At 44.9% G+C, this 13304-nt stretch overlaps 1 protein-coding gene across 1 annotated transcript; it reads right to left on the bottom strand.

Annotated features, from left to right (window-relative positions):
• Nucleotides 1-861: 861 nt before the first annotated feature.
• LOC147431156 (linoleate 9S-lipoxygenase-like) lies at nt 862-6120 on the bottom strand. The gene is made up of 9 exons (XM_086493807.1): nt 5806-6120; nt 5398-5678; nt 4490-4727; nt 3761-4078; nt 3167-3252; nt 2934-3041; nt 2543-2841; nt 1956-2219; nt 862-1879 (listed from the first exon to the last, which is right to left on the bottom strand). Exons 1-9 carry the CDS (start codon nt 5939-5941, stop codon nt 1111-1113), a joined length of 2499 nt encoding a protein of 832 aa, XP_086349933.1. The 5' UTR covers nt 5942-6120; the 3' UTR covers nt 862-1110.
• Between the last annotated feature and the right edge of the window lie 7184 nt (nt 6121-13304).

Below are 13304 nucleotides of genomic sequence, written 5' to 3'. Positions count from 1 at the left end.
GACATCAAGGGTTTCGGCCCACCACGTGGCAAAAGAGGAGGTCCTGCAAAGGACCTGGCTGGCAAATGAACAAGCATCTGGTGAGTGGGCATCCAATGAGGGTACTAGCTTTTGCATCTGGCCTGTGTGCCCTGTAAACAACGAGGCAAAATAGTGCACAGACTGGCAAAGAAGCCTCGCTCTCCTCTCTCTCTCTCTCTCTCTTTGTGAATCTGAGCCGGCGACTGTCACAGTGTCCAGGTGTCTGACACACAACGGCCTTTGCTGCATTCAAAAAGAGAGAGAATATACCTGCTTTGTGTGGGTTTGCCACTGTATCCCCCGGACCCCCACCTCCCTCCTTGAGAACGTGCATAGCACGCCCCGCCCCCCCTTTTTGCATTGCCCGTCCAATGTCCATAGTGGCGCTGCCTCAACCGCATCAGAGAGAGAGAGAGAGAGAGAGAGAGAGAGAGAGAGAGAGAGAGAGAGAGAGAGAGACGATGTATCTTCTGCTCTTGCCCTGTTGCCTTGGCGACTTCTGCCTCACTGAACGCGGTGGCCTACGTGCTCAACCTTTGGTCTTGAGCCTAGCCAGGCACGCGCACACAGCACGGACGCACAACCTGCAGTGCAGGCCATTATCGCAGGAAAAAATCTCGCGAGTGTACTTTGAGTCGGACCGACGAAACAACGAGCACGACACACATGCGCACACAGTGAGCGCCACTGAACGCGACGTGACACGTCGTCTTGCTCTCCAATGTTAACTAAAGAGAGTACATAGGTGCACGAGTGATTTAACACAAGGGAGAGAGAGAGAGAGAGAGAGAGAGAGAGAGAGAGAGAGGACCACCCATGAGAACTGGATACAAAACTCTGTGTGTGTGTGACAACACCCATCCAAAGAGAGAGCCGCTCAGAGTTCTGGCACGTGTGTCATTAATTTAATTTGTGTCATAATAAGAGCGAGCGAGACCCGCCGGTAGGCGGTTAGACGGGTCGCGCAAGCTAGTACCACCTTAAGTACCACCTTAAGTACATGACAAGGTCGATGCAATATGGTGCTTATAGACGTACCCACCCTGCTACAAATATATTTTGTTTTTGGCAGCTTGTGAGTCTGAATAATTATATGGAAATGCTGTTAGGGATGCCAGAGAAGGTGAGGCCGGGGCCGGGAGAGGAAGGGTGGAGGAGGGTGTAGGGCAGTTGAGCCGGACCCTGGCGAAAATCTGCTTCGTCGCCACTGCCGTCTTTGTTGCGACGCTCAATGGCACGCCCAACCTCTTTTAGCTTGCCACGGAAATTGTTGAAAGCATGTATAGCGCGGGGATCACAACTCCAGTGTGCAGGATCCTTGCGGTCTCCCAAGTACTCCTCTTCGCTCATGTGTGAGGCCAGTATCTCCAAAATCGCCATTGCAAAGGTGGTCGTACCTTGCGTGGACACTGTGTTAAAGAAGAAACCCTCTAGGTTCGTCAGCATGTCCTTGTAGTCTTGCGTCCCCTCCTCTGGAATGAGCAGCCGTGCCATGGTAGGATTGTTGGGCATGTACCCACCATACGCATACTGCCCAAAATTGACAGCAGCATGAAGAGCTGAAGCCATCCATATGAGTGTTGTCATCACCTCTATCACATCCTCCACCTTCTTCATCTCACTCCACCACTCCGCGCCCGCGTGGTCCCCGTGACCTACCTTCGTCACCTCTTCCCACCACCCCTTCAACTCTTCGTCCTCCTGCACATCCCTGTCATTCTTGTAGTACAACTTCACATAGTCCTCCACCCACTGCTCTATCGCTGCCCACACCTCCAGCCCATCCACTGCGTAGGGATAGTTCTCTATTGTTAGCTCGAACCCGCCATGTCGATGCGTATCCTCCACTGCCATGCCCCTGCGCCACAGAATACACGTTTTCTCTTGTCAGACATGTACACTCGACAGAACCATTATCATTTTAAACTGCCCACCTTTTAAGCAAGTCCTTTGGCAGTGCCTGTTCGTCAAATCGCCAGCCTTTGTAAACCGCAGACGAAATTTCCATGCAGTATCTGCCTGGTGTAAAGTTACTCTCTATTTTGCCTCCACCATTGATTAAGGAATTTCTCGCAAGAGCATTTATGTGCATTGTGTCTTTGAAATGAGGAGACAGCAACATGTGCACTGGATGCATAGTGCTGAGCTGCCTGTGGGTGGCAATCACAAAGGGCTCGACGCAGGCATGAGTATGTAACCTGAACATAACTTACAAGCATCAACACATGAAAGGAGAACCGGATCCAACCACGAGAAGATTTAGACATTTTCCCATCGTTTTGCATATACCGTTCAACATCATGAGCTTCCGCTGGGAGGGACCGCATACCTAGCTAGCTAGACCACCCGGCCAACTATTCCCTGCCCCCGACCGCATGTCCTAGATAGGTATGTGGTGCCTCCCTCACAGAAGCTCATGATGTTGTGGTAAGTCACAATGTGAGAATTATTGTAGATATTTGTCAAAAGTTCTTGTGAGCTAATTGATTCTAGTTACTCATGATGTGTTATGGCTGCTTACCAGTGGCTGACAAGTTGGTGATAACCAGTATCCACGGTCGCGGCATGTGCCTTGGCAAGACGCCACAGCCACTGCGGGTCATCAGCTGTGAAGACTCGACTCTTGGCTTCCTCAGCATCTGTTGGTGGAAGGCAAAGCTCAATTGCAATGGGTATGAGCGGCCCGTTTTTTCTCAAGTAGAAAATCGTCCGAGGTGCATAGATTGCCTTCCCTGTAATCTCTTTCCCATTGATCTTGTTGATAAATGGCATGAATGCATCATGGTAGTCAACAATGTAGAGTCGCTTCTGTTGCAAAGCCTGCATGCATCGTAGCAATTTATATGCAATCTTTAGTATTGACATACATGAAATATGTCGAAAGTGTATAGACCGGAAACTACAGTTCACACCTCCAGCACTGAAAGTCCTTCCAGCAGTGGTTTAAGATGATCAGAAGTGATGGCTGATGTTGGTGGCCCAAAATCTTTGGGATCTAAGCGACTGATGGGAGGAAAGCTCTAGCCATTAAAAGAAAATGCACAATCAATGAGAAATATAGAGTGAGAGATTAAATGAAATTGCACAACCAATGAGAAAACCAATCAGAAGTAGGCATGATCCAACTTATAATACATAATTGTACCTCCATACGCTGAATAACCAAAGGATTTACTCCAGCGAGGCGTTGCCGTCCATACTCTGAATCAACATCCCAAGCGTTCTCATGCACTACAAGCATCGATTTCATCAGAGAAGACAACAACGATCGAATCAAAAGAAGAATCTCAATATCTTATACCAACTGGGCACAAGAACTGTTGTGCAAAATTCCTACAATAATTCTATCACCGTGACTTACCACAACATCATGAGCTACTGTGAGGGAGGCACCGCAATATACCTAGCTAGGTGCGGTTGAGGGAAGGGGATCACGGGCCCGGTAAGTGGGCTGGTCGTCCCCTGCTCCCAACCGCACATAGCTAGGTATGTGGTCCCTTCCGAGCAGAAGCTCATGATCTTGAGCAGTATATGCATATTAATGAGGAAAGAGCCCATTTTCCTACATGAGAAAATGTCTAAATCTTCCTGTGATCAGTAACACCTCCAGACTTGGCATGATCAGCTTTTCATTGTCAAAATTAGAGACCCTCCCATATACTGTGGCACATATTGCGTGCCTGTGACTCGACCAAAATTCAAGAAAACATATAATAAAACAGATCATCAAGATACATACCTTTAGCAACACCAGGTGGTGGGAACAAGAAGGGTCTTCCATCGGTTGGCCTCTTGATAATATGATTTACCATCCATTCCGCAACAGCTTTATGAATCCTTGAGCCCAGACGTCCATCATACAAGTAGCGGAGTTGCTCCGCACTCAGAAAGGATCGATCATCCCTTATCAAGTGTTCTAAATTGAGGAACACATTGTGACCCACACTACGTAAGCCCAGCAAAAGGAACTCCCATTTCTTAATTGCACTAAACATGTCGTCGCGTGGCACATACATGGCATTGGAACCTCTTCCTGCAGGTTTCTCTGAGTGGGCGTCTGGCGCCCATCTCAGATGGTTATAAATGCTTTAGAATGTTGTCACTCAATTCTGATTTGTAATGCTGACGGATTAAATGACAAAGCCATTATTTTTTTGCCTGATATGTAGATGCTACAAGATGCAGGTTGCAAGAGCTGGGCTTTTTCCTAGTTACGTCAGATCCACAAGAATTTTTGGACAAATTCGAACAACAATTCTCACATCGTGACTTACCACAACATCATGACCTTATGGGAGGAAGGCACCCCATACCTAGCTAGGTGCGGTAGGGGGCACGGGATCGCCAGCCTGGTGGTCCCTCCCCAGCGGAAGCTCATGATGTTAAATAGTATATGCAAATCAATGAGAAGGACCCCATTTTCCTACATGACAAAATGTCTAAATCTTCCTATGAGAGTGTACATTACCGGTTTCTGTGGGATTCCGCCCAGTTCTGCACCGACGAGGATAGGGGTGCCGCGATCCACCAAGGATTGGCCGTGCAAGACTGGCGCTGTGATCTGGATTGCCCAAATCATTGTACACCTCATAATCATAAATGCGCTGCCCATGCAACCTGTGGCCTGACCCATCCCCCCGAATGGCCAACAGATCGCTTTTGCGCAGCTTGCGAATTGGTGTAGGTGTCTTGTTTGGAAGGTAGGGCTGCACATTAGCAACATTGTAAAAATCTCCTACTCAATTAAACAGGTTTAATCTCCTGAAGCAGGTGATCAATTCAATCATTCACATTCACAAGAAATTTTGGATAAATTCTCACATTGTGACTTACCACAACATCACGAGCTTCTCTCACAAGAAGTTTGGGACAGATTCTCACAATAATTCCTGTATTATGACTTACCTCAACATCATGAGCTTATGGGAGGGAGGCACCGCACCACATGCCTAGCTAGGTACGGTTGGGGGCAGGGGACCACCGGCCCCCCCACCGACCAGAAAAGCTCATGATGTTATGTATTGTATGAAAAACACTGAAAAAGGCTCCCTTTTCCTACATGAAAAAATTTCTAAATCTTCTTGTGTCTGAGGGAGGCACCGCATACCTAGGTAGGTGTGGTTGAGGGTAGGGGATCGCGGCCCAGTGGGTAGGCTGGTGGTCCCCTCGCACCTATTAATTAGGTATGTGGTGCCTCCCCAGCAGAAGAAGCTCACGATGTTATGCATAGCTGTATGAAAAAAAATGAGAAAGACTGCATTTTCCTGCATGAGGATTCAGGAAATGTCTAGAAAAGCATTACTTGAGAAATCACAATGAAGAGAACAGCATGCATGTTGGGATCGTAGCTTGTAATTAATTATATGAATGGAGTACCGAGTTTGAGAAGAGCACTCTAGGCGTGCCAAAGTAGAGCCGTGAGTGGTTAACCCACGTGTGACACGGGAAGTAAACGTCGAAACCGTCGGGCATGACGTGCAAGGTGACGGATTGGAGGAAGAACTCCGTGGAGTAGAAGCTGTTGAGTAAAACTGCGGCAGGTTTGCCAAAGTCCTGATCCACTGTGAAGGACATGGTAACCAAAGAATCGGGACCCTCATGTTTAGTCCACCACAGCCTTAGCTTCGACACTGCGCTCGCCTTGCCCTCCCCAGTATCTGCATGAAGCTACATTAAGTCAGCATCGCACGCGGCCTGATCAATAATTATGCAGTACTGCAATATATCATAATTGCAGGAGCTGCGACGACGTAGATCATATATTTAAGGAGGGGGACTAATTACCAGGATCCATGTCCTCGCTCACGAGCCAGACATGCACGGATTGGGCGAGAATTAGGCTACAGAGAATGCGATAGAGCCTCGCGAAAATGCTCTCCCTCACAACTCTCACAGTGCAGACGATGACGCGCGTCGACATGTCTGCAGACTTGTAACTTGCAGCAAATACGATCAAAGACTACAGCGGGAAGTGCTGGTGATAAGAAAGACAGATATGAGATGCGTATATACATTGTCCATGTTTATAGTATGCTACAGCCTACTTCGATCCCCCTCTCTCTCTCTCTCTCTCTCTCTCTCTCTCCTTCTCCTTCTCGGAAATGAAACCCTCTCCATCATCCCAACGCTCTTCGAGAGCTGGCGGGTCAAGGGCTCACACACACAGTACCACGAGGTCAAGGGTATTAGCATTTGATTTTCCAAGAGCCGGGTCAAGGGCTACATTACCATTTGATTTAAAAATACACAACTTGCCCTTTGTATTAAGGCTCTCTCCCGCAGAGCACCTACTGAACACCAACTTCCATGCAGTCCCTGACACAGCTTAACTCCTCGACCACACCATTGTCGTGAAAGAGTCTCCATGTCCATCATTTTTTGTTTTGGTCCATCCGGCATTCCTCAATGGTCAGCTTATCACCCTGCACGGAAATTTCATCAATAAAAAATTTCAAGGTAGGAAGTTGGAACCTGGAAGGCACCTTCGTGAACAAAACAAGTGAAAGGGTCATGATGGCTTTCTAAAATAATAAGAAAATAATAAAATCACTAGGTTGAGTTTAGCTAGAATCATATAAGGTGAAGCAGTGTTCTGTTCGAGAATGTCTCTTTTATTAAGTGATCGAGTGTCTTCTTCGCAAAGAAGCAAACCAAAAATATTAACAATTTTTTTAAAATTTGTAAGATTTTTGAACTAAGTTCTGGCATCATTGCACCGGTTTTCTTTCTCTTTACCATGGTTTGCTCATATATATATATATATATGTGTGTGTGTGTGTGTGTGTGTGTATATATATAAATAAATAAATAAATTTACATAAATAATAAAAAAATTCATTAACATATATTATATATATATTTATTTATATTGTGTGTGTGTATATATAGATATATGTGTATGTGTGTGTATGTATATGTATGCATAAAACTTACTAGAGTTATGCAAGGTGAAGCTTCACTTTGTCGTTAAAACAAGTAAAAGGGTCACGACGGCTTTCAAAAACAATAAGAAAGTGATAAAATTATCAGGTTGAATTAAACAGATATCAGTGTTTGGGAAAGGATTGCCTCAGCTTAGTCTTGAGCCGATTGAAAATCGAGACTAGCTAGTTGCAAATCATAGTAAAGGAAAGAAAAACCAATGAAATATGTGAGAAAGTCGTCCAAAAATTATGCAAATCTCAAAATTTCTGCTAGTATTTCCGGTTTTCTTCTTTGTGAGGAGGAAACTCGATCAACAACCACTTCATAAAAGAGACTTTCTCGAATGTTAACACTGACTGGAATCGAGCTATAAAATGCAAGAAATGTAAAGGCATGTGAAGTTCACTACAAGAGGTTGTGTGCTCTTGTGACGCTGTTAGCGACGGAAATACATTGGGTTTTTATAACCCCCGGCATCGCTAAAACCGTCGCTAATAGCGTCGCTATAGCCGTCGCTATATGCGTTGCTATAAGCGTCGCTATATAGAGACGCTCATAGCGACGGTCATAGCGACGGTTATAGCGACGTTTACACAGAAGTCTATAGCGACGCTACAGAGCCATAAATAGCGACGGTTATAGCGACGCCCGAGAGAATTTTTTTTTTGGTGACAGGGCATTGAATGCCCTGCCACCCATCAACCATATTGTACTTGATTCACTTTTTAAAAAAAGTGCAAGGGTAGATAATAGACCCAAAATAGTCACCCACAAGACGCATTGTTTGCAAAATTGACAAGCGTAAAATTGACAATTGTACACATCATAGGCAAAATGAATTGATTGGAAAATGTAATAATGACAATTGTACAATATCATAGGCATAAAGAATTGATTGGAAAAATGAACTGCGGTGACAAATGTAATAATATACATGGTTCAAAAAGACGTATAAAATCCGTCTCATGATACATAAGCTATGAGAAACCCTAAACTAATGCTATCTAGCTACGGCTAAACTGACGTCGTCTAGTCAGACGTCTCATCGCGTCCAAGTGGCATATCTGTCGGATTTTGCAAAAAAAGACAATAAGACAGCTTTCAGTAAGTATAAACATATAACGACATTTATAAAACAATACAAAAAATAGAAAAGAGTAAACCCTAATACTAACCATGCCGCCGCGAGAACTGAGAATGTCCATCAGGGCGTTTAAGCCCTTCCTGCCTACGTACTCGCGCTCGTACAGTGTGGGATCATGTCCTGTCATCGACCACTGTCAAAACATACAAAGATTTCATTATGTTAGAATTAAAAAACTCATAAACCCTAAACTATCGAACATAAAGAGCAATGCGAAAACACTTACAAAATCGGCCTCAAATGATGCCCATCCACCGCTCCCCAAGTGGTGCGAGCTCCCTGCCTCTACTCGTGCTCTGGCTGCATCCTTTTGTTGCTTCCACTTGTCGGGATTCTCGCGCGCTGCTTTCTTCGCATTCTTCCAATCTTCTTTGGCCAGCCAATCTGGCCTGTTCCACCCATGCTTGATTGATTTTTGCACTTCGGAATGCTTGTGTTTGCAGTATTCGCACATTCGAATCTTCATCAGGTCTTCATTGAAGCGCTGATCTCGTGTTGGAACGGGAAACTCATCATGAAGTATGCTGGTGACTCTGGCTTTTAAATCACTTGGTACTTCACTCCATTTGTTTAGTATGTAGTGTCTAAACAGCTGAGAGCAAAGACCACGCATGCGTGAGATCACCTTCTTCCCGTCATCATCCATGATGATGCCGCCGCTGAAGTCGACGGAGTAAGGCAAGCCCTCTGGCCGGTGACGCGTGAACCTGGGTGTCCCGGCAGGGGTCTCTAGCGGCGTGTCGATGGGGGTACGGACGTCAGGTGTCTCCACCGGCGTCTGGGCCCCGAAGCGAGGAGTGTCGAGTGGGGTGGCTCCTGGCGGAGTAGGTAGAGGTGTGTAGCTGCTAGAAACAGTCAGCCGCGCAAAACCTGGCGTAGATGGCGATGTTGTGGCTGGTGTGGGGGCGGGCAAAGAAGGGGAGGGTAAAGAGCCTCATCGAACACGAGGCGGTGTGGAGACATCGGCGGCGGAATCCCCACAACAACCGCCACCACTAGAGCGCCGGTGTCTAGACAAGTGTGAAGATCGTCTCGTCGACACCGAAGCTTCGGAGCGCGCCGAATGCTCCGAAAGAGAGGGAGATGCGGATGGAGTAGGAATGCGCGATGATGCGCCAGAGCGATGATGCTCCACGTACCACTGTCTCTGCTGCGGTGACAAAGAAGAAAGAAACTCCTCATCATCCATACCTGCATTAAACACACGAATATTTAAACTTAATATTGAATGAATAGAGTAGACAATGACGCAAAGACCATTAAATACAATGACGTAATGACGCATATAAATACAATGACGCAATGAATTGAGTGATAGAAGAGGAAAGTCGAAAACTCAGAATTTTCAATCAAAAGATGTGAGCGCGAGTAGAAAAGAGCGTTATACACCATAGAAGGTACTTAGAGAGCCAGAGCTTTTACAACACGGAGCAAAATTGTTCAAATACAATATTTGTGGCTTTAAGAGATCTCTCTCTCATCCTCGCATAACTCAGCATAACTTCCTATATTTATATAGAGCTCTCCGTTTAAACACATATCCTCTGTTTCATTTTGTAGCTCCTTTGCATGCACCCCATATAAAGTAGTAGCATCTTGATGCTCGTCTGGCACCACCGCAGCGGCTTCTGATTGAGCATCTTCTCTGATCTCCTCCATTGATGCCGTTGTGATTGGCACATGGTAGCCTTCATACGTCCTTGCACTACGAGGGGCTACCTCTATGACGTACCACCAGTTTGATGTAGACTTTGTAGGATGAAATATTACCTGCCAGAGACACATAACTTACATGAGAGCTTTCAAGCACATAACTTGTAAAAGGGGGATGTTAACTATTTACATACTTACTTGTTCACAATGCTCGGGTAGTACGAAAGTGTCTCTTAGGTCAGTCCATTTCTTAGTAGAATCCACCTCAAGAAAACCAGACTTTCCTCTACGCACAGTAGCATTGCGACCCTCCATGATTATCTTGAACCATTGCACGTCAAACAAGTCGACAAAAAATCCTCTGTAATCGATCCTCAAAATCTCTTGTAGCGTGCCGAAGTAAGTGAGTTCCGCCACCACAGGATCTGTATCAGAGGAACGTCGTCGACTAGACTGTTCAAATTTTGCCACGATTCCACAATCTTGAGTAAAACGTTTTTTGTCGATCTGTTCCACCCTAAAATGTCGACCTTTACACCATGCTGCTGTGTATGACTTATACTACAACGAACAAAGATTATGAGTGGCCGTTCAAACGTTTAGAATAAAGTCACTAGCTAGTCGTACATTGCAAACTTACCTTGGTCGCGCAACCCCGAGAGTACTCCCACTCTTCCTCAGTCACTTCGTCACCTCATTGTTGTGCGCTTTTCAATTGGTTGTGCAACCATCTTAAGCTCATGAATGTTGGTAGGATCTCCAGAACCGTCGGATAGTGCATCGGTGGTCGTCTTCCCCGTCTCCACTCGATTCGTGCCCTTTGTCGCTCTTACTTTGCATCCTCATATTGTGAAATCCACTTTTGCATCACTGGATTGTGAAGCATGCAAAATCGGTTGATTTTAGCCTCTAGATCTTCCGTCATCTTCTTCTCAACATCGAGATTGCACATGACAATCCCAGATATGCGCTCATCATCTATGGTTCGCCATAGCGTGTCCCGGGCTTTATCAAATCCGTCTAGCCACTCTCCAATGTACACTAGGGACTCTGATACCAACCAACCTTCTGCCATGCTACCCTCCGGACGTGCCTTTTGATGCACATATCCCTTAAGCGTTTTCATGAAACGTTCTAAGAAGAACATCCATCTGGAATGAACTGTGCCAGCTATTTCCACCTCATCAACTATGTGAAGAAGAAGATGCACCTGAATGGTTAGCATGGTAGTAGGAAAATGTTTCTCAAACATGCATACAAGCTCCGCAGCATTTAGTTTGGCGAATGGTATGGAGTCTACGTCGATCTCCTTTTGTGAGATCCATTACACCAGCTTTGCAAGTTTGTAGATTGTGTTACGGATGTCGAGAGACAAACATCCCTCAATGGCAACCGGTAAAATAAACTGTAAAGTATGTGCATCAATGATATTAAAGTCCACATTTTATGCAATGATATTAAAGTCCACTATGAACGTACCTGACACATTTTATGCCAATCGTGTGACTTCAAACCGGTAAGCTTTCCTTCTTTAGTAAAACACATTCGGAGCGAGTGCATTACGCCAGTGGAGGTCCGCAAAGATCGAATGGTCTCTTTTAATTTGCGTTCTTGGGCTCCTGTGAAAATCCATGGTGCTTTAGGGAGTTTTATTGATCCATCAGACGCTGTTTGCGGCCAATATTGCTCCATACGATCCACATTTCTAAGGTCAACTCTAGCTCCCAAAGTATCTATATGTTTCCAGGCTGCGCAATCTGCAGGAATTTGTAGCACACCATCCGAAGATTTATTGTCCTCATGCCATGATGCTAGGGCGGCCATGGACTTACATTCGAAGAAATGCTTGATGCGAGGAAGCAGAGGAAAATGTCGCAAAACCTTTTGTGGAATTTTTGTCCCGTGGAGATCTACTCGATATCTTTCGGAATCACATTTCGGACACTTCTCCATGTCTATGTATTCCCCTCTGAAAAGAATGCAGTCATTAGGACAAGCGTGGATAGAATTGTAATCCATCCCCAAGTTTCGCAAAATCTTTCTTGCTTCATCTCGGGAATCTGGCATCACATTGTCAGTTGGTAGTATGTGCTCTTTAAGCAATCTACACGTCTATTGGGTTGCAAGATTGCTGCTTGTTGGCCAGCGTCAGAGTTCGACGAGTTATAATTGGCAACAACTCGATCTATAAAGGTGGATCGAACTCGCCAAATTCGCGAACGTGCTGCAAAGAAAAACGTCTTGTCCGTCGCACATCATGCTTGCATTGATTACAAGGACATAAGACCCTCGTTGAGAGATAGGTGTTTCGGTTGGACGGTCTCACATCCTCGTCACTACTCATAATGAGGATAAAAATCTTATAGCCTGGACAAAAAATTTAATATTCTATTGGCATTCTTCGTCTTATCTCTCTCTCTCTCTCTCTCTCTCTCTCTCTCTCTCTCTCTCTCTCTCTCTCTCTCTACCTCACATTCTCTAGTCATGTCCAATCCCCGCACACCTCGGTCTAGAGGTGCATGGAGATCAGAACCACCAGGTTATAATCTCGTCTTTATTGGTCAATACCTATATTTGTGGGTACAAGAAATCTACAGACCCACGTCTACATGATACTACATGTAGTGGAAAAAACCCCTTTGCCTCTTCTCTAGCTATAGCACTTCACAGCATCTTAACATCTTTTCACAGTAGATCTTTTCACTGTTCGTCTAACTCTAAACCCTAAACCGTAAGTAATTCTTGCGTGGACTCGATCTAACGTAAATAAGCGTAAATCTAACTAAAAATAAACCTAAATCTAATTTAACGTAAGTCTACATCTAACCTAATCTTTAACGTCTTTTGGGATAGTTTCCTACGACGTTAAAACTCTCTTCTTCTTGTGTGTGTGTGTGTGTGTGTGTGTGTAAACCTAAATAAACCTAAGTCTAATCTGATATAACATAAATCTAAATCTAACGTAAATTATGTTATATTAAAAACAAAGAACTAAACTAACAGGGATTATAAGAACCTTAAATCTGATTTAACACATAATTTTTCACATAACTCGGCAAGAGTTGGCATTCTCATCACTAAAGATGTGAGAGTTAACTTCTGGCGGTGACGCTGCCTCATCTCCATCCACATCTGACGACAGCAATTGGCCCTTTGGACCGTTCTTGCTCTTGTTACTAACTTTGAAGTTGCTGCTGAATGACTAGAGGTTGTCTAGATGGTCATTGTCGGGGATGTAGTGACTCTTGCCGCCCTGAAGATCCACCTTCTTCCCTATCTTCTGAGGACATTTCACCAGTACTTTTGGATTGACGGAGCCCACCATGAGTGAAGGCAGCAATACCCTATATTCCATTGAGGGCTTTCTTCACCCGCTTCATGCAGGCATCGCAGTCTATGGAGACCTAAATCTAATTTAATATAACGTAAATCTAAATCTAGCGTAAATAAACGTAAATCTAATTTAACGTAATTCTACATCTAACCTAATCTTTAACGTCTTTTAGGATAGTTTTCTACGACGTTATAACTCTCTTCTTCTTGTGTGTGTGCGCGTTAGATT

Source organism: Adiantum capillus-veneris, chromosome 21, assembly GCF_014529385.1.
Source record: "Adiantum capillus-veneris isolate H3 chromosome 21, ASM1452938v2, whole genome shotgun sequence".
NCBI classification, from domain to species: domain Eukaryota; kingdom Viridiplantae; phylum Streptophyta; class Polypodiopsida; order Polypodiales; family Pteridaceae; genus Adiantum; species Adiantum capillus-veneris.
Note: the sequence above shows the minus strand (reverse complement) of the source record. Positions and strands in the feature narration are given on the sequence as shown.

Excerpts from the sequence above, each read along its gene's own strand:
- LOC147431156 (XM_086493807.1), bottom strand. The coding sequence starts at position 5,941 with ATGTCGACGCGCGTCATCGTCTGCACTGTGAGAGTTGTGAGGGAGAGC. Across the intron at positions 3,253-3,760 it reads ACCACCTGGTGTTGCTAAAG|TGCATGAGAACGCTTGGGAT; the intron begins GTATGTATCTTG and ends CGATGCTTGTAG. Across the intron at positions 2,220-2,542 it reads CACCAACTTGTCAGCCACTG|GTTACATACTCATGCCTGCG; the intron begins GTAAGCAGCCAT and ends AGTTATGTTCAG.